The 20,732-nt window shown below is 40.4% G+C and overlaps 1 protein-coding gene and 1 pseudogene across 2 annotated transcripts in view; both read left to right on the top strand.

Moving 5' to 3' along the window:
• Xkr4 (XK related 4) overlaps window positions 1-20,732 on the top strand; it is a 374,383-nt gene that overhangs the window by 347,911 nt on the left and 5,740 nt on the right. For both annotated transcript variants that reach the window (XM_076924281.1, XM_076924282.1), the window contains exon 3: window positions 14,956-18,523. In XM_076924281.1, the coding sequence (XP_076780396.1) occupies window positions 14,956-15,902 (947 nt within the window). In that variant the 3' untranslated portion in view covers window positions 15,903-18,523. The remainder of the gene's footprint in view (window positions 1-14,955; window positions 18,524-20,732) is intronic.
• LOC143438692 (small nucleolar RNA SNORA48) lies at window positions 2,822-2,957 on the top strand (annotated as a pseudogene).

The raw sequence follows: 20,732 nt of genomic DNA, 5'->3' as shown, positions 1-20,732 counted from the left end.
CAAAGCACAGAAATAGACAGAGTCAATGTCTACCTTCATGAATTCCACAAACAAAAAAGACTGATTAATAGCTTGAAGCCTAATTTTAAGTATGCATGAAGACAAAAGGGAACACAGAAGAGGGGGGTCTAGTACCAGAGGCATACGAAATGATAGACTCCTAGAGGAGATGGCCCATGGTATCTCACTGAGCATTCAGACTACATGTGGAAACAGGACAGAGGATTGGGAAATCGGACTCCAGAGGCCAGCATCAGGGTGCAGATCTGTGTTTATTGCCCAGCCTAAAGTTTGAAGTGAAGGAACACAATGAAAGTACAGGCCACAACAGTACTTCAAAAAGGTTTGTACAGGGAGAGGAAGAGGGTCTACCTGACCATTCCAGAGCCAGCCCAGGCACCCAGTGTTTGTTAATTTCACATGTAAGTGTAAGGAATATGAGAAGTATAAGTAGCATGAAAGGGAGCTGTTGCGTTTCTGTCTGTGCTCAGCATTAATGATATAGCCTGCCAATAACAGTGGGACTTAGAGGTTGACTCTAACAGGACATTAGCTTAATATGCTGAAGTTGTGGTGGTTCTCCAGTCCTGGAGATGAGTCCATGGAGGTGCCATGGTGAGATGGCACCTGCTCAGACCTGTCTGTGGTTGTTCTAATATGCCTAAGAGCAAAATCTTAACTGCAAGTTTTTACAAGTGTAACCAACCCTCAAACTGCATTAAGTTCCTTTACTGGTTTTGTTGTTGTTGTTGTTGTTGTTGTTGTTGTTGTGGTTGTGGTTGTGGTTGTGGTTGTGGTTTTGGGGGTTTTTTGGTTTGTTTATTTTTTTGCTTTTGTCTTTTTTATAAGTTAAAAAATTATTTTCTTATGTATCTCTTCTAAAATACCCAGAATTAGAATTTGTTTAAAATTTTTACCTTTTAGCAATGAGTAAAGATCACAATAAATAATAATTCTCCCAAAAGAGTCCATCTCAATGAAAAACAAAATGAAGCAAAAGGAAAAAAGAAAAAAAAATCCATTTTCCTGAAAAAAAAAATTCATTTAGATGAGATACAAACAAATATCAAGGATGGTAGAGTAATAAATTAGCCTGTAAGATGGGCTTGGTGGTGTAGCACACATGTACCCAACACTCAGGAAGCAGAAACGTGAGATTCCTAAGTTTGAGAAAAGCCTGGATAACAAACAGTTCAAGGCCAGCCTGCGTGACATGGTGAGATGGCACACATGTTTCCCAGAACTACAGGAAAGAATGGCTGTGGCCAGGATAGTGCATCAGACTACATCTCCGGATCTACTGAAACCATGAACTGCACCTAGCTGCTGTGACAAGAAAGGCTACATTGAAACCCAGGCAAATACGCACCACTCAACTTGTTCTCCTTCAACTGGTCTCTCAACCAAATCTAACAATGTCTTGCAAGCCCTGAGGGTGTCCTATGGCATCCCTTTTAATTCCTAGACAGCTTTCTTTACTAGATAGACCCAGTACCTCGAGCTCACTGCATGGTTGGCATGTGCTCTACCACTGAACTATGACCCCAGCCATCTTACCATGTCATTCAGGCTGGTCTTGAACTTTTTATGTCATCTAGGCTTATCTCAAACTCAGGACTCTCATGCTTCTGTTTCATGAGTGTTGTGTACATACATGCTACACCACCAAGCCCAATTTATACACTAATTTATTATTCTAAACAAATCCTTGGGATGTGTTTGTTTCCTCAGTCTTTTTACAAATTCCTATTGTGTGTTGGAGGAAAATTTATCCCAGTGTTTCTCAGGTGTACAGATGTATAGTGTATAAATTTAGTAAGTCAAATGGACTCCTATGCCAGTAAAAGCAACATAGTAGGAGCGGTTTGGCTTACCAGGCTCCCAGCATGGCTACCCAGAAGCCTCAGAATGATTGATTGGTGTTCACTCTGACTAGCAATGGCATAGACATCAGACCAAGACAGGTTTTTTTTGCTTTTGCTTTGGTTGTTGTTGTACTGACAAGCATAAATATGAGTGTCCACACTACTCTCGGAAAATAGAGACAGGCACACAGATAATTCTCAGGGACTCTTGACAGACGAGCATCCAAGGAATGCTCCCCAATTAAAAGTCAACCCCAAGGCTAATTGAGGTCAAAATATAATTGTTTTAATTAATGGATCAGTGATGAGAAGTGAGGGTGGCATTCCCAGTGCTGTAATGCAGTAGCTCAGACATATAACAGAGGCCCAGTGCCAAGCTCTGTTGTCTCCAGAAGCTATAGGGGGAGTTACTGTTTTCCTAAGCAACAGGAGTGCTGCAACCATGAGGCCCAAATCATCCTACAGAAGGTATGTGTCAGTTCACCACAGCCTACCTGCTCCCCAAAAGCCTGCCAGACAGGCGTGGTCCCCAGCTTTGCAAGCACAGCAGGATTCTCCTCTCTGTTCATTCATTTTCTCTTTCTTATTTCTCTTTCTTTTGTTTATCTTGTCCATAAATACCTATAGTCTTCCCAAACTCTCAGTAAACTTAGGTCATTTCAAGTTTTATATCTTCCTCTTAGAATCTTGTCCAAAAAATATTAAGAAACAAACCTAAAAAGTTTACTTCCTTTACCCTAAGGACGATGGTTAGAAATGAACCTTGCCATGGTTATATATGGTAAATGTGTTAGTCAGCTTTGTGTTACTATAAGAAAATATATAAAACAGTCAATGTATAAAGAGTGGAGGTATACCATGCTTGACAGTTTGGGGGCCTCTCGTCCATAATCAATTAGTACTGCTGCTTTGGGCCAGTGATCACATATCATGGCCAGAGCACATGTCAGCAAAACTACTCACTGGAAGAGACAACATTTTAGTGGTGGTGTTCTTATATCAGTCAAGGACAGAACAGATGGCAGTCCTTTGTTCATCCTAGCTTGATGCCTGGCTTGGTGGCCAAAGCTGTTTTATGCCTAGGACTCATAAAAATTAAACCAAATCAAACCAAATCAAATCAAATCAAATTCAGACAGTGCAATAAAGGAGGAAGATAGACAGAGACCCACTTCTGCCATGCCACGTGATGTGAGCAGGGAAAGATACTCACAGACCTGCCCTCCACCCCACAGCCCAGGCAGGCCATAGACAACCACTTCTCTTCGTACCACATAGCACAGATAAAGGATGTCATTCAGGGGCCCACCAGCTGCATGGCCAGCCTGCAGGGGGAACAACCACAAAGTGCAAGACACCTCAAACTAGACCAAAGAACATTTGCAAGTAAAGATATGTGGACAGAGGGATATACTGTTAGATACACTAGGACATACTACAACTTCCATGATGTTTTTTCTATGCTTTGGCTTTAGTGATGGTGGTGGTGGTGGTGGTGGTGGTGGTGGTGGTGGTGGTGGTGGTGGTAGTGGTGGTCATGGTGGTGGTAGTGGTTGTGGTGATGGTAGTGGTGATGATGCTGGTGGTGGTGGTGGTGATCATGGTGGTGGTAGTCATGGTGGTGGTGGTGGTTGTGGTGATGGTAGTGGTAGTGATGGTGGTGGTGGTGGTGGTGGTGGTGGTGGTGGTGGTCATGGTGGTGGTGGTGGTGGTGGTGGTGGTAGTGTGAGACAGTAATGGGTGTTCCTGTCTCTCTCTGACTTCCAGCCTTAGGAGAGGTCTCTATTTTAACCCTCCTTTTATAAGCCACTCATGAAATTGGACAGACACCCTTCTTTCTTGCATACAATTCCAAAAGGACCTGAGGACCAACTGCCCCAATTGCCTGGGCTTTGCCAAGAAAGAATCACCAAACCTTGTGCCTCATACTTCTCTGAAAACGCAGGCAGGGTATGGTGTTAGATTTTCATTTCATGTGACAAATTCATGAGAAAACAATTTGAGGGAAGTAGGCCTTATTGTGGCTCATGGTCTTAGGATTTTTAGTCTATTGATGACAGAGGTTTCAGGTCACTGTATTATGGTACAGAAGCTTATACTACAGCCACAGAGCATGAGAAGAGTGAGCAAACAAACAAACCTGTGTTGGCTGACTTTCTCCTCTTTCCTTTTCTACCCCTGAGACCTCAATTAATGTGATGGTATCCTCAGCATCCAGGGTAGACACTCCCCATCTCTAGAAATGTCTCACAAATGCAAGGTGTGCCTCCCTGATCCTATCCACGAGCTTCCCAATCCTATCAGGTTGACACTTAAAACTGACTCTCATAGATGTATACCATGCCTTTCATTTCAATCTCATGGCCTCTTCTGAATAGCTCTTTCATCCAAATAAAATAATATGAAGATCCTGTACAAGTAAAGAAAACATATTTTATTTTATTTTATTTTATTAAACCTATTTTATTTTGCCTATTTTAACATGTTCCTACCGAAGGAGTCTTGTTTTTCTATGAAGAGACTGAAAACTTATTCCCACATGATGTACCTCCTCATCTCCAGTTCAACCTTCCTCCAGTAAAACTCCTTTCAATTTCATGCATGAAAGTGCCCTTGGGAAGCAGAAATGTTACAGAAAGAAATTAAGAACAAAGCTAGGATTTGAAAAGGCTGATTGCAATTTTCTATTGGCAATGTATATACAAGCCCATCCATTTATAATGGGATATGAAACTGCAGCTCACACTTCCCTGGACCACTAAAATGCCCTAGATGCATGTCATTGCTTCCCCCTCCCTCAGGTTTGTTTCTCTATCAAGAGTTCAGTCATCACCTACCACCTCCCTCACTAAGGAGTGTGTGAACATTTCCTGGCAAATGCTGCACATTTCGATGTTCTCAAGTAAAGGCCCAAAGCCCAGGCCTTATGTCCATGACCTCCAGCCTTCTCCTGTTAGCGACTCCCCCAACCCTCCTGAAATATACCGCCTAGCCCCAGCTGCACCTGTACACCTGCATGTTAATTGTGTGTGTTAAGGAAGGGGATGGGTGTCGGGCAGTGGTGGCACATGCCTTTAATCCCAGCACTCAGGAGGCAGAGGCAGGTGGATTTCTGAGTTCGAGGCCAGCCTGGTCTACAGAGTGAGTTCCAGGACAGCCAGGGCTACACAGAGAAACCCTGTCTAAAAAAAAAAAAAAAAAAAAAGGAAGGGGATGGGTAAGTGCCATGGTACTTTGTGGAGTTGGTTCTCTCCTTCCACAATTACATGGATTGCAAGGATGGCCCTCAAATATTCAGGTCTGCATGGCAAGTATTTTTACCCTAGAAACAACCTCGACACTTTCTCCCTCCCCTCATTCAGTACCACCCCTTGCTCCTAAACTGAGCCTCTACCGCTTTCTGTGTGAGTGTGTGTGAGTGTGTGTGTCTGTGTGAGTCTCTGTGAGAGCCTCTCCCTCTCCCTCCCTCCTCTCCCTCTCCCTCTCCCTCTCCCTCTCCCTCTCCCTCTCCCTCTCCCTCTCCCTCTCCCTCTCCCTCTCCCTCTCCCTCTCCCTCTCCCTCTCCCTCTCCCTCTCCCTCTCCCTCTCCCTCTCCCCCCTCTCTTCTCTACTTTGACCCCTGCTGTAAACATGCGTGTTGTAAATTTACATCTCCCACACTGGGTTTTCAGTTTCTCCACGGAACTACCTTTGCACTGTCAGACCATACACTTATTAGTAGATGTTCAATAATTGATTATAAGAGAACGGAATTGAGGGTGGTGTAGAGAGAAGGAGAGAGGACAAGGATGTTAATCTTAGAGTTTATGAGTCACAGTACTCGTCATGCAAGTCAAGGCTGGCTATGCCTTGCCACAGCCATGTATGTAGCCCATGCCCTGGTCTTTCCTATGAAGAGTCTCACCGTAGGTATGAATTCTCTAGACAGCGTCACTCGTTAGCTTCTTCCCATCTCTCCTACCATAAAACAGCTTTGGTTCTCAATGGTCTCCAACACAAATATCATTTCACCTAATGTCATAATGAACATAATATGGCAACACTGTCTCCCCTCATTTCTCCTAACTTACACATGCCTCATGCTCCCTGGTTTGATGTATCCAGTTCCCAGTTGGTGACTGAGATTTGATGTCACCATGTCAGGGTTCATTTTAAAAAATCTTTATGAATGAATAAATGTGAATAAATGATCAGTTGGACCTCATGAAAATTAAACTCAGGACCAGTTTCTGTCACCCTTCCAGGGATGCACTACATTTCAGTCCCACTAAGTAGACTAGTAATCATTAATGCTGGTAACATAGTATATGATTTGCAGCGTGTAAGCTACTGAATTCACACACATGACAGAACAGAGCACCGTTAGAGCATTTGGCAAGAAGGAACACCAAGCTCCCATCTGACATCTGTACTAGCACAATCAGAGGCCTGGCTGAGAGGAGGAACTACCCTTTCTGGAAACAGAGTATGGAATGGAGTTTACGACATCGAATAGGCCAGCTGGAACTCGGAGGGCTATCTAATTTTTTCACTTAAGAAATTCTAAAAAAAAAAAAAAAAAAAAAAAAAAAAAAAAAAAAAAAGAAAGAAAGAAAGAAAGAAATTCTACCTACTTTTAAATTAGTAGCGTTTATATAACTGTACACCCTGTGTTCTTTATTAGGGATACAGATGCAGCCCCTTCCACCTTACTCATGTTCCAACTCCCATGTGTGGGATGTAACAAAAGGGAGAGGTTTGTTGTAGTTTCATTGGCTGGCTGGCTGGACACAGGGCTTCCGAGTTTCCATGCTGGTAGATATCATCTAAAACTCTAACATATCCAGCCATATGTAATGTCTTTCCAAAGTCATCAGGTTTTGCTATTTGTCCCTAATGTTTCAATTTATGGAGAAGAACATTAAGATATAAATACAAAAAATTAAAAATCTGTGAATCCTGACCTTGCTTTCCAGCTTTTAAGACACATGTCCAAACATTTGATGAGAAGACATGAAGCTAAAGCCTGTGTGTTCACCCAAACCACTGCTACTTTTCTCATATTGTCTGTGGCTGCTTTTCACTAGTAACTTGAATGGTCATGACAGAGAACCATGTGTCCTATAAAGCCCAAACTATTCACTGGGACTGTAAGAAAAACTTTGCTTTCCTTAGAGTTTACTTGAGGGATATGCGTTTTTATACTTTGCTTTTTCCCACAAGCTTCTTCAGCTCCATTCACATTAACACAGGGGAGGGTTTTGTATTGTGTTGCTCTTATCATTTCCACTGCAGCCTTACAATTTGCTTTTCAGAGATGGTAAAATCCTCAGATGGATTATGAAATGCATGTGTATCCCTAGCCAAACTAAACAGAACACTTAAATATTTTAATCAGAGGTATCACAAGGTTCAAAATAAAGATTGTTCAAAATAAAGGGCTGCTGAGTGCAAAGAATGGATGACCCCTGGAACTGTGAATTATTTTCTTTATTGTCACAGGACCCAGCAAAGGTCAGAGAACAGAAAGCTTTGTACTTTCCCATTATCATCTTGTTAACTGGGTGAATTGATACCCTATTTGCAACTCTTTGGCATGCTCTAAACATGTCAAAGAAATTGGGCATCACTCTGATTCTGGACACTCATTCTGTGGCCTGCTACTACTAGACCATGCATTTCAGTTCAAATTGGACAACATTTTTCCTCAGATGAAAATTCAAGAAGATTAAGGGAGCTATTTTTATAAATCAGAAAGCATAAAGAGAAAAGAAAGCTTCCCTGTGCCCTGTGCTTCTGATCCATTTCCTGAAAAGAATTCCAAACAGGAACCTTTGGCCAGGTATAAACATGACTGCTATGGTCTGAGACTAGCAAACAGAGAGGACCCATTAGAAGACTGATGCCTAAGAAGGTGGCATTAATTACTGGACCTCTTGAATCGTCAACATTTCACATCTGGACAGTCCATGAGTCTTAATTATGGGAGAGTCAAGAACTTAGCCATTATCAGGGTCTGATCTTAACCACTCCCACCTGTGTGTGGTGACAAATTCAGACTCCTTGATAATATCAGGAGCTCTAAGAAGTCACTTAGCCTGTCTTTGGTCTTTGGTTTTCTTGTTTACAAAATTATACTTGCTTCAGAAAGTTATCTGAGGATTTACACTACATAAAAATGTGGGTGACCTCATACTCACACCTTATCATGTACACAGGGCAACAAATGTTCATTCCTTGTCTGTGATCATGAGCTCCAAACGCTCTGGCGAAGCTGCAAAATTTCTTACCAAGCATCACTGCCAGGATCCACTGCAATGGAGCAGTGAGTTAGCTTGGCCATGCCATAAAGAGGAGAGCATAGTCATAGCTTTTAATTGATTTTGTGGGACATCAATACTGGTATCATGCTCTCTGTTGTTCTGCTTAAAACTTTTCAAAGCAATAACTTTCAAAGTGCTTTGGATTTGTTTATTTGTTTGCTTGCTTGTTTATTACGACCCACCATCCATTTCTAAATCAGCTGATGGCCAGATGGTTGACACCACAACTTCTGGCTTCCCTGGTGCTTGAGAAGGTTAGGTACTCTTTTCCCTGGGAGGAAGAAAGAGACAGGTCCATTCCTCTTTTTTGCCTAAAGCTTCCTCTAACAAGAAACTTAATGATTAAACAAATGAAACAAAATATTATAAACTGGACTAAGTGCTCTGTAGAAAGCACGGCCCTGAAGATGGAAACACACCTATGAAAGAGGCAATTTACATTTAAAAGTTAGAAATGGCCCCTTTATAGTCTAGAAACTACAGAATCAAGGGACGTTTAATTACATTGCCAAGTGTCCCAGGGACATTTAATTACATTCCCAAGTGTCCCAGCTCTGTATTCATTAACTGTAAGAGGAAATATTTAAGTTTAGATGATAGGGCTTTTGCCTGCAAACCTCCATCCCTGTGAGCCACAGTTTAAACTGTCATCTTTTCAAATCCTAATATAAATAATTTCCTGCACTGCTCATTAAAGATGCATGTAGATAAAAATCAGTTGAAGATTGTATGAGCACAGGTTACTTGGGATAAAAAGCAAAGGTTTACAGTGCTGGGTTCTTTTGCTGGGAAACCTTGAAAGCAGATTAGGATTTGGAGCAAAGCTCTGGAATATAGCTGAGCCACAGGGGGAAAAATAGCTACAGAAAACTCGCTTTGTCTATTTTCTTGTGCTGTAGCAATATGCCTGAAGCCGCATATTTTAGAAAAAAATGGAGATTTGTTTTGTTTTGGTTATGGGTTTCAAGAACAAGATGGAAGCATCTGCTTCCTGACATGGACTAGCAGATTATTTGTCAGTGTAAGAGTCTTAAAAGGGAGGTGGTAAGGAGATAAGAAGATTAAAAAATAATAGAAGATAGGAAAGCTGGGTTTAGAAGTCTTGCACAAGTTACTCCATGCAAACTCATTAAGAAGTACACTATCTTATTTACATTTTTTTTTTTTTTTTTTTTTTGCTGTAAAGGAAAGTGAGGTGAGGTCAGCAGAAACCATCATACAATGGGAAGAAGTCAGCCCAAAGCAGGGGGAAAGAATAGTAGGAGTATAATCAAGAAAAGAGGAAAAGACAAAGAGATGAATGAGAAGAGTGGGAAGCAAGATAAAGGCAGACCCATGGGGAAAGACATCGTAAGAAACAAAGGGGAAGAGGAAAGGGATGGTCAATTGCTGTGCGCTTAGAGTGCCTGGTGGGGACAATGTCAGCTCACTGAGTCACTAGTTCCCTTAGTGTTACACACATACATCTGAAAACTCTTCATTCAAACTATACAGACTTCTTGAACAATTTCCAGGAACTTAGGTGTGATTTACTAAGCTCTATCTTCAGTATTGAAAGCACAAATTGGAGGCCCCAAACTAACCTTCTCTTAGCCTGGAGAACACGTGGAATGCAGTCTTTCCAAGGATGTTTTATCCTTTACAACTCTAATACAAAGGAAAGGACTATTTATCATCCCTCTGTCAACGGTATTTCATCTATCTGACTTCCTATCTCTCTACCAACTTTCAATGATAGAGTTAACTGTCATTCCAACTTCATGGTCATTTTATATACAGCCAGACCAATTGCCAAACTGTGGTGCAGTAAGACGCAAAGCTCCCAGATCAGGTGGACACAGCCTGACTGAATGCTGAGAAGCGCACCAGAACACATGGATTTGGGTGGCTTTGCACCATGACATTTCAGTAAGGCTGCATGGAAACCCTGTTCTTAGAACTTCAGCAGCTGGCCTAATCATGTCCTCTCTTGTTCTGAAAATAACATTAGATGAACAGCAAGTAAGATAAAGAGGGAATTCTCATTTCCAAGAGAAATTAAGATTGTCAGTATAGAGCCAGGCTGCTTCTAGGTGAGGCCTCAAATAAAGAGACATGGCTCCAGAGCTCAAAAAGGAGGGTGGTCAGGATGAATGTTGGATTGAAGGCATGGTACGATTTGGAATGACTCAGGCTGAGAAATCAAAAGACCCAGGGCTGCATCCCAAGAGATATCAGTAGCTCAAGGACCAGCAGACAAAAACAGAAAGACAAAAAACAGAGGAAGCATATCTGAAATAAAGAAGTAAGAAGGAAGCATAGTGAAATACAGGAGCCATGAGAGGGGCTCTAGGGGGGGGCAGCTGGGAGGGGCTGGAGGGAAGAAAAGGAAGAGGGAATTCTATTTTAATTAAAAACAGTTTTTAAGAGAAGAAAAAATAATGAATTAGTCTAATTGGAAACCAACAAAGATTTTTTTTAAGAAAGCCAGAGTTGCCTTTGAAGTAGATTAAGATGGGAAGATAAATCATTTAATTTCTTCTCTACAAAATGAGATCAGTCGATCAGTTAGGTAAACTGAGAGGCCTTATATCAAGATTAACACAGTCAGGAATAACATAGCCCCCTTAAGTTCCCTCTGGCTGTTTTTTTAAATTCTAGAATACAATTTTCATAAGAGATATACATCATTCATTACTTTGAAATAAGACACATAGAGGCTGTAGAAAGAATTTTGATATTTTAGTATTTAATATGGGGACACTGTATTGTTCAATGTCCTTTATGCATTACTGCCTGAAATGTATAACCCAAATAAATGTAATCATAAGGAAAGAAAAAAAACCTTCAGATGAGGAATACTGATTCCCTGTTTATGAAGTATTGTGCTCTTCAAATATACAAGTGTCATGATAAAGCAAAGAAAGCCTGGAGAAACAGTCCATACAAAAGAAAACTAAATTCAGAAGCTACTGAATGTAAAACCTTATCCTAGATTCAACCCTGTACTGTTAGAATGGACATCGTTAAGGTCATTTGACAAAGGTGCAAAACTGATGGTAGGTTAGTAAAATGTGTTCTATCAATAGGAACTTGGCTTAAGGTGATAGTTTTACTGTGATTATGGAAAAATATGCCTACTGTATAAGATCATGCTGATGTACTTTAATGTCAGGGGCTTTACAATTTAGGGAAGTATGCAAGGGAGTCTACTTTAGCATTGCAAACAACCAAGCTGATATAATTTACACTCAGAGCTTATACTGTAAGCACTTCATGGCAGGTATGAGTTTATATTTGATCTATTGTAATTTGTAAGAAATAAAACTGGGTTATTGAAGGTAGAGTTAAAAAAAGAAATTAATACTAGGGAGCTTAACTGAAGAAATGTGTAATATATTTATGCATATACATACATACATACATACATATGAACGAATGTGACAACAATAATAAAGGTATCAACTTTGAGAGTGAGGGAGCCATGAGAGGGGTTCAAGGGGGGGCAGCTGGGAGGGGCTGGAGGGAAGAAAGGGAAGAGGGAATTCTATTTTAATTAAAAACACAGTTTTTTAAGAAAAGAAAAATAATGAGTTAATCAATTGGAAAAAATGAAAAGGAGAATCTACTCTGGGTTACGAGATTCAAGACATGCATGACTACCTCTCCAGTGCAGATCTAATTGTAAGTCATGTGTACAGAGATCAAAGCAAGTCAAAGCTCTCCTCTTTGAACTCCCAGCCTGTAATCTTCAAGTCCCAGTGTGTCACACAGCCAGAATTGCTCATGAAGAGTACAGGAAAATTTGGAAGCAATTAATTTTCTATATTTTTACATTTGACAGCAGGTAATTTAATGGTGCTGTATGCTTACAGCTACTATAAGTTGAGAATTTATCTAAATAATAATAGTAACCAGAAGTATTTCAAATTTTGAATTGTGGTACAGAAATTCGTGTTTATACATCCTTAAACGTGAGATTCAAGTCAAACACAAAGTTATTTCCTTCATCTATGCTTTGTATACATGCTCTAAAACTCTCTTTACATAACATTTTTGGTGCAATTGCATTTGGCTGTGAACCATCCCATGAGGCCAGGTAGGAAGCTTTCTACCTGCAGTGTCAAGTAAGGGCACTAAAACGTGGGGATTTAGGAGCTGTTCTAATTTTTTTCTTCTGGATTAGGGAAGTTCAACCTGCTTCTGAGCTTTAGAAAACAAACATGACTAACAATTTCTCTGGTCTAATCAAAGGGTTCTTTGATCTACAGAAGCCTGACCATAAGCAATTGTCTTTTCCAGATGTTCTGCACTTGAGCACTTTCTGAAGTAAGCTAGCATCTAGAAAGAAAGAGGCTTCATACCATTTCAAACACTGAGGAATTACCTTGAAAATATAGAGTACAATCTATTCAAAAATCTACTTGCAGCACACAGTAGTCCCACTGCTCAGGAATAAGCATGAGGATTCGCAGTTTGGTGCTAGCCTATGTGTGAGCATCTCAAAAAATAAAAAAGGTGATTCAGCATGTGACTCTGCAAATGGTGCAGATGAGGAGAGAAGATGAACAGTTCCTAGCCTGTGCAGTACAGATGCTGAGATTACAATGGCACAATCTTTGTTCTTTGATCATAAATATGTTGGTCACATGTATGATCTTGACATCTTTTATTTCCCATCCTCTGACTTTGTCTAGCTTGTTTTCTCTTTCTTCTCTTTTTATTCCCAATTTTTCTATAATTGATATTTTCCAATGCATAGAAATAGAATTATCATAAACTCCTTTGTGTGGTGATCTCCGGCCAACCCTAACTGAGGAGGATGTCTAACAATTAGCAATGTGTGTGCTGGTTAGAAAAAAATTCTGAAAGTTCCAGGGCCCACAAAAAAAAATCCACAAATTTTCTGCTTGATTCATTGATTGGAAAGAGGTGAGAAGTGACTCCTGGAAACTACTTTTTTATCAAGATTTGGGTGCATTTACCTTGATCAAAGAAGCTTGGTAAGAAATGACTGTAGGAGCTCAGTGGTTAATTTTTTATGAATTTTACTCTTTTTCTAACATAGTTGCTTTTTAAAATTCATTACTCATGAGTGGGAGAAAGCAAAGTTTCTTCAATAAAGGTATTTTTTAAAGTTCCAATTCTGTATACCTTCTATTGTTTCCAAAGAAGAACAGAAGCAGTGGTACAGCCCACCTACGATGAGTGACAAGTCTGTTGAGAGAAAAGCCAGATGAACTTTACAAGTCATAAGACCTTCTGAGTCTTAGAAACCCTTGTCATAGAGCCTGATATAGCTGTCTCCTTAGAGGTCTGCCAGAGGCTGATACATTCAGAGGCCGATGCTCACAGCTAACCACTGATCTGACCAAGGGTTTCCCAATGGAGGAGTTAGAGAGAAGACTGAAGGAGCAGAAAGGGTTTGTGGCCCCATGAGGAGAGCAATAATACCAACCAACCAGAGCTCCCCAGTGTCTAAACCACCAGCCTGGGAGCACATAGGGAGGGACCCATGACTCCATCTGTACATGAAGGGGAGGATGGCCTTGTCAGGCATAGGTGGGAGAGGAGATTCTTGGTCCCATGAAGGATGAACACCTAGTGGGGGGGGTAATTCGAGGGTGGGGAGGTGGGAGTGTGGGGGTAGGTGGGGGTGGGGGACATATCTTCATAGAAGCATGAGGACAGGGGGTTGAGAAAGGAGGTTCCTGGGTGCTGGGGGTAAGGGGGTAAGGGGATAAAATCTGAAATGTAAATATAATATCCAATAAAAATAAATAAATAAAAAAGAAAGAAACACTTGTCATTGCTCCTGAAGTCAGCCAGCTGCCACACAGATTGACAAAGCACAATTCTCCAAAAGAAGTCTCTAGAGAGGCTTCTTGTCTTATGGTTAACTGTGTCCACATCTGGACCACACACATGAACTCTGAGACACAGTGGACAGAGCTAGAGTGTAGGGAATCAGTGGGACGATCCTGCTTTATCAGAGATTTCCAGCTAAATGGTGATAAATTATGAAAAGTGACTAAAAAGCAATTTCTGTATGATTTTTATTTTGCAAAAAGCTAAGAGAGAAATGACAGTGAGCAGATATTTCTTCATCTAAGGAGAAGGCAGTAAGCAGGTGCAAAATCTGACAGGGGAATACTGAGATGCCATTAATGGGAATGGCACAGCAGGTATCTCAAGAAATAAGACCAAACATGCTCCTTGGACTCTGGTCTTTATCACAAAGAAGTACTCTGCCTTTGGGAACAAGGTACATCATTCTTTTTTGGAGGAAAGAAGACAAACCAGCTGCTAGTCTATCTGGTATCTTCCATCACTGTCCCTTTCAAAGACAGAAACACTCTCCAAGCTGATAGGAAGCCTTGGAGATCAGCAATTTTAAACAAAAACTCTGGTTTCAAATGCCAGCCACAGTCATGTATGAAGGCAATATTTTCTTAAGTTGAAGCAACAGCCAGTTCTCAACCTCTAGCAAATGGTAACTTTTTGCTAAACAAATCAGGGCCTTTGGTCAACTTACAAAACACACAGAAAGCTAGTCCCACCACATTTCCAGATCTCTGAAGTTGTGCTGGCTTTGTGTTTGCATTAACTCAGGCTTTTCAGAGTGTTTGTTGCATCACAAAGGATGGTTACTGGGTTTTGCACATGGTTGTTTAGCCCAGTTAAAACTCAAAGAAATTAATAGCCTCTGCGGAGGTCTAGCTAGCTTGTCCCAAGCCACCATGCTCATGTGACTTGACACCATCACTGTCTCTCACTTTTGACCAATGTCTTTCTGTTTGCCTTTGTAGGTTTTACAGCAGCAGCCTCCCTTGTGTCCTTGGCTTGGGCCTTAGCCTCCTACCAGAAGGCTCTCCGGGACTCCCGGGATGACAAAAAGCCCATCAGCTACATGGCCGTCATCATTCAGTTCTGCTGGCATTTCTTCACCATCGCTGCCAGGGTCATCACATTCGCCCTCTTTGCCTCGGTTTTCCAGCTATATTTTGGGATATTCATTGTCCTCCACTGGTGCATCATGACCTTTTGGATTGTTCACTGTGAGACAGAATTCTGTATCACCAAATGGGAAGAGATTGTGTTTGATATGGTGGTGGGCATCATCTACATCTTCAGTTGGTTCAATGTCAAGGAAGGCAGGACACGCTGCAGGCTGTTCATTTACTATTTTGTAATCCTTTTGGAAAATACAGCCTTGAGTGCACTCTGGTACCTCTACAAAGCTCCCCAGATTGCAGATGCATTTGCCATCCCTGCATTGTGTGTGGTTTTCAGCAGCTTTTTAACAGGTGTCGTTTTTATGCTGATGTACTATGCCTTCTTCCATCCCAATGGGCCCAGATTTGGGCAGTCACCAAGTTGTGCTTGTGATGACCCTGCCACTGCCTTCTCTCTGCCTCCAGAAGTAGCCACAAGCACACTACGGTCCATCTCCAACAACCGCAGTGTTGCCGGTGACCGTGATCAGAAATTTGCAGAGCGGGATGGATGTGTACCTGTGTTTCAGGTGAGACCAACTGCACCACCCACCCCATCATCTCGACCACCTCGGATTGAAGAATCAGTCATTAAAATTGATCTGTTCAGGAATAGATACCCAGCATGGGAGAGACATGTGTTGGACCGAAGCCTGAGAAAGGCCATCTTAGCCTTTGAATGTTCTCCATCTCCTCCAAGGCTGCAGTACAAAGACGATGCCCTTATTCAGGAGAGACTGGAATACGAAACCACTTTATAAAACACAAGGAGCCACAATGTCCACATGAAGGGGTGACAGCAGGGCTGTGGCAATAATGACACCTTATCCAAGAGTAGGGCAACGAGCTATATGTTCTTAGTCCAAACATTGTCATGGTATGGTTTGATCTTCCATCAGCTAACTGCCTGCTGCTGGTATCCATTCAAGACAGCAGTGCTGAGAGTCTCTTACTCTATCTAAAGGGGCAATGTCAGCTTAGTATGACTGTTGCTACAAACTCCTCCAGCACAGGCTTGGGGCACATTTACTGGAGGATAACATTATTGTGAAAAATGTTGCCTCTAATCATTAGGGTATTTTGATGGAGTTTACTAATTTTTGCATAATTATGTTCACACACCACCACCACCCCTTTATCAAAGGAATTAAGATGGCGCTGGAGAGATGACTCAGTAGTTAAGAGCACTGACTGCTCTTGCAAAGAACCCAGGCTTGAAGCCCAGCATCCATTTGGTAGTTCACGTTAACTCTAATTCCAGAAGATCTAATGCCCATTTTTGGCCTCCTCAGGCACTGCACACACATGGTGCACAGACGTATATGCAGGCAAATATTCATAAACATAAAACAAAAATAAATCTCAAAGAAAAAAAAAAAAGCTTAGGTGATTTCCTTGAAGCAAAGCTCACAACAGACTCCAGGAAGAAAGCAGCACGCTTGGAATGATTCTGTAAACTGTTCTCTCCTTTGCAAACCGGTAGCATCATTAACAAAGCCTGTACAGGGGACAGCAAGACTCAAGTGTTTACAATCGTACTAGCATTGATGGGATGATTCTTTTTCTACACTTTTCAGGATTTGTGTTTTTACTTTTAGGTTTTGCAGATGGGAACATTCTTTATGACAGAAATCCTATGCAGCAGATGTGTGGCTTCTGATGAGACCAAGGAGCTGAATATCCATGATGTAAATTAAATGATAATCATGATTCAGTATTTATTTGCAAAAATACAATTTATATATAAAGAACCATTGGGGGAGGGACAGAATGAGAATCAGATTCTCAGGTGTGTGCAGCTCATATTGGTAGGCACCCACAGAGCCATGGGAGAGGAAAGGGGCTGTTTCCAGGTTTGTTTCTCGGTGCCGAATGAGCATGGGTCAGCAGGTGTGATTCTGGAAACCACATGCCACATCTTTCTAGTGCCAAACTTTGTCTAATCACAGAACCGACATGAAATCCCCCAAAACTGAGAATACGTGGTGTCCCAAAACAGACAAGAGAAGAATAATCAGGTTCTCTGCTATATACAGACTTACTCTCTTCCCATCCAAGGTCAAAGTGATGTGTCTACTAGAGACTTTGGGATACCTCTTAGCAAGTGAGAGCATACAGATGCAATGTGTATGCTACAAAAAAAAAACTGCCTGGACTGCTTGAGGGCTTACCACTCCATCAGCTAAGATTTGTATTTGAATCATCTGTAAAGTCGTGCTCTTACAAGCTTCTGAGTTTTAAATACCTCCATACAGCAAGTAAACGTACCCGCTTTCTGTTCTCAGTGTCCTTGGTCATGGTGCTTTTTGTTGCATTAAAAGTGCCGGTCAAACTTTGATAGTATTTTTTTATAGTTGGTGCAGAGTGGAATAACTCATGGATTATTTCAATATTTTTGTAATAAAAATATAGGGTGTACATATAGGCATCGTTGCTTTTTTTATAGACTTGGAATTATTTAAAATACGTTAAATGTCATATTCACTTGGGATGTCAGAATCCAGTCTACAAATCCATCAGCCGGCCTCAGTGGATGGAAAACACTTGTCTCTGGCAAGATCACCTTACTTATAGCAATTTGATGGCCCTGAGAATCTGAGCAGGGGTGCTATCAGAGTATTAAGTGAAGAGGAAAGTGGCCTAACTAGAAAGGGCTTGTGAAGACTGGCCAATGTCTCCCAGGAAATCAAAGATGTAATTTCTTTCATCCATCCATTAGAACAACCTGACCACAGTGGAAGATGTCTTAAACTTCCTTGCCTGGTTTTATACTAACCCAGCTGATCTATTAAAGATTAGTCAAGTCATAAAAAAAGACAGAAGAAAGTCAGTTTCACATAAGTATTCACTTAAATTAGTTAAGAAATAGAGCCACCACCTGAAATGGATGTAACATCCAAAGACCAGGGTCCCCAAAGTAACGTCTGCAGGAAGAAACAGAGGGCTCAACCTGGGACTTCTTTTGGTACAAAGCCCCAAAGCAATTTTTTAAGACAGACGATTTTTATCAGACATATTTCGTAGTACTCAACGATTTGAACCTTCAAGCAAGATTTCCACTACAATACTCTTTTGTTCAAATGAAAAAAAAAAATATTACCTTGCCACAATAAAACTCCAAGATGACACTTGGCTTCTAGCAAATGGTGAACACATCCCATTCTAGTGTTGAAGAAAATCACAATAATTTGGGCAGATACTTCGCTGGTGTGCAGAACCATGAGTTATTAACTTCATTAGTTCCAAGACAACTTTTAACTGATGAACTCTGAAGACTCACCTTCCCAGATGGATCAAAGCTTTGATTTTGTGAGTGAATAACAGTTCCAACGTAATAGTGTCCAGCCAAACAACCCAAGAGGATCCTCCACTCTTCTATCACGTAAGTTCTAAGTTACTTCTCAACTTGACCTCACATGTAACATGCTAAGGGTTAAAACAGCCATGGTACAATTAGAAGGTAATGTGCTGGGCTTGTCCTAATGGTCATATAAGTAGTCAGACAAATGTAAAAAGCTTGGTTTTTTCCAGCTATTTCCCAAATAATGAAAATATTCTTGGTTCTGACTTAAGATGTCTCAGTGAATGATGAATTCTTGTTAAGGAAACAAGTTATCGACCATGTTACAGTTGTGACTTTTAAATATAAGAAAAGCAAACAACAATCTTAGCATTGCTCCAACAGGAGTTAACCTTGCTCTGCTGATTCAGAAAGCACTTGCTGTTGTCAGACTGCTGTAGAATGTAGACACTGGAGATAGAAGATACAATGAGGCATTGATAATGCACAAAGAAAAAATTTTTTCATTCTTCCTAAAATTTTATTTTCATTTGACATGAAGCTCTGCACAAAATAGCTGAAAATAATCAAAAAGGATGAGCAATGGCTAGCACACAGACAGAAATGAGGGACTCTTTGTCTTGGGCTCAGACTTCCTGAATCCACTTCGTTTCACTTAAAAAGCAGGAACATACTATCTTATGGTAGTCAATGTTTCCACAAGATTGTCATGTTTTCCAAAGAGAAAAAAAATCTCTCTAATCAGCACTTATAGATTAATCAATACTTAAAGAACACCCATAGGTACACCTTAACCATGCTGAGATTTCATTTGTGTCTATTTTCCATGTCTATCAAAGTCTGATTCCCAAGAAACTATGTCCTTTACATTCTCTACATACTTCCTTAACTGTGTCCTGTCCAGTTCAAGAACTACCCTTGCAGAAACTCCATAAAAATTCATTTGTGAAGAATACTGTTAGCCAAACAGCTGAAATAAATCCCCTTACCATGAGGTTAAGACTTTTTAACACTTCAGTGTTAGCAACAGACAAATTACAAAGATAATCTGAAGATAACTAATCTGAAGATAAATGTAAAATACTGAATCCTTAAACACCCAGTTTACTTTGCTTTATATTTTAATGAAGTGATATGGTTTGGCAAGATGGTTTGGCAGGCTAGTCAAGGTGCCACTAAGCCTGATAGTATGCATTCAGTCCTCAGAACTCACATGATAATAGAGAGAACTGACTCCATCAAGTTGTCCCCTGACCTCCACATGCATGTCACGGTATATGGATGGCCCCACACATATACACTAAATAAATAGATTGAATGATAGATGATGAATTAATAGATGATAGATGATATATTGATACATGATAGATGATAAATAAATAAATGATAGATAATATAGGTGATAGATTGATAAATGATAGATGATAGATAGATAGATACATAGATAGATACATAGATAGATACATAGATACATAGATAGATACAGAGATACATAGATGATAGATAGGTGGATAGATAGATAGATAGATAGATGGATATAGAGGATAGATAGATAGATAGATACATAGATAGATGATATAGAGGATAGATAGATAGATGATAGATACATAAATAAGAGATAGATAGATAGATAGATAGATAGATAGATAGATAGATATAGAGGATAGATAGATAGATAGATATAGAGGATAGATAGATAGATAGATAGATAGATAGATAGATAGATAGATAGATATAGAGGATAGATAGGTAGGTAGATAGATAGATAGATAGATAGATAGATAGATAGATAGATAGATAGATATAGAGGATAGATAGGTAGGTAGATAGATAGATAGATAGATAGATAGATAGATAGATAGATAGATAGATAGATAGATAGATGATAATAGAGGATAGATGGACATTGATTAGACAGATAGATAGGTGATAGACAGATGGACAGATAGATAATAGATGGATGGGTAGATGATAGCTTTTTGGAGTTTTGTGCCTATAAGATAGCTCAGCAATAAAGCTAATCACTGCAAAAGGAGGCAAACATGACCGGAGTTTGATCCCTGAAACTCATGTAATGTAAGGAGATACCAGTCTCTACAGATTTGTCCTTTGATCTCCATACACAGACCATGGCACAAGTATCTTCTCACATACAGGCATTATACACACAGACATAGACAGAAAGACAGACTTTCTTAGGTATATACACACAAATACACACAGACCAATTTAGAAATGCACGGGAATAATTTAAATCTCCATGACTTTTTGAAATCACTCATACATGCAT

Source organism: Arvicanthis niloticus, chromosome 25 (assembly GCF_011762505.2).
Source record: "Arvicanthis niloticus isolate mArvNil1 chromosome 25, mArvNil1.pat.X, whole genome shotgun sequence".
In the NCBI taxonomy this organism is placed as follows: domain Eukaryota; kingdom Metazoa; phylum Chordata; class Mammalia; order Rodentia; family Muridae; genus Arvicanthis; species Arvicanthis niloticus.
Note: the sequence above shows the minus strand (reverse complement) of the source record. Positions and strands in the feature narration are given on the sequence as shown.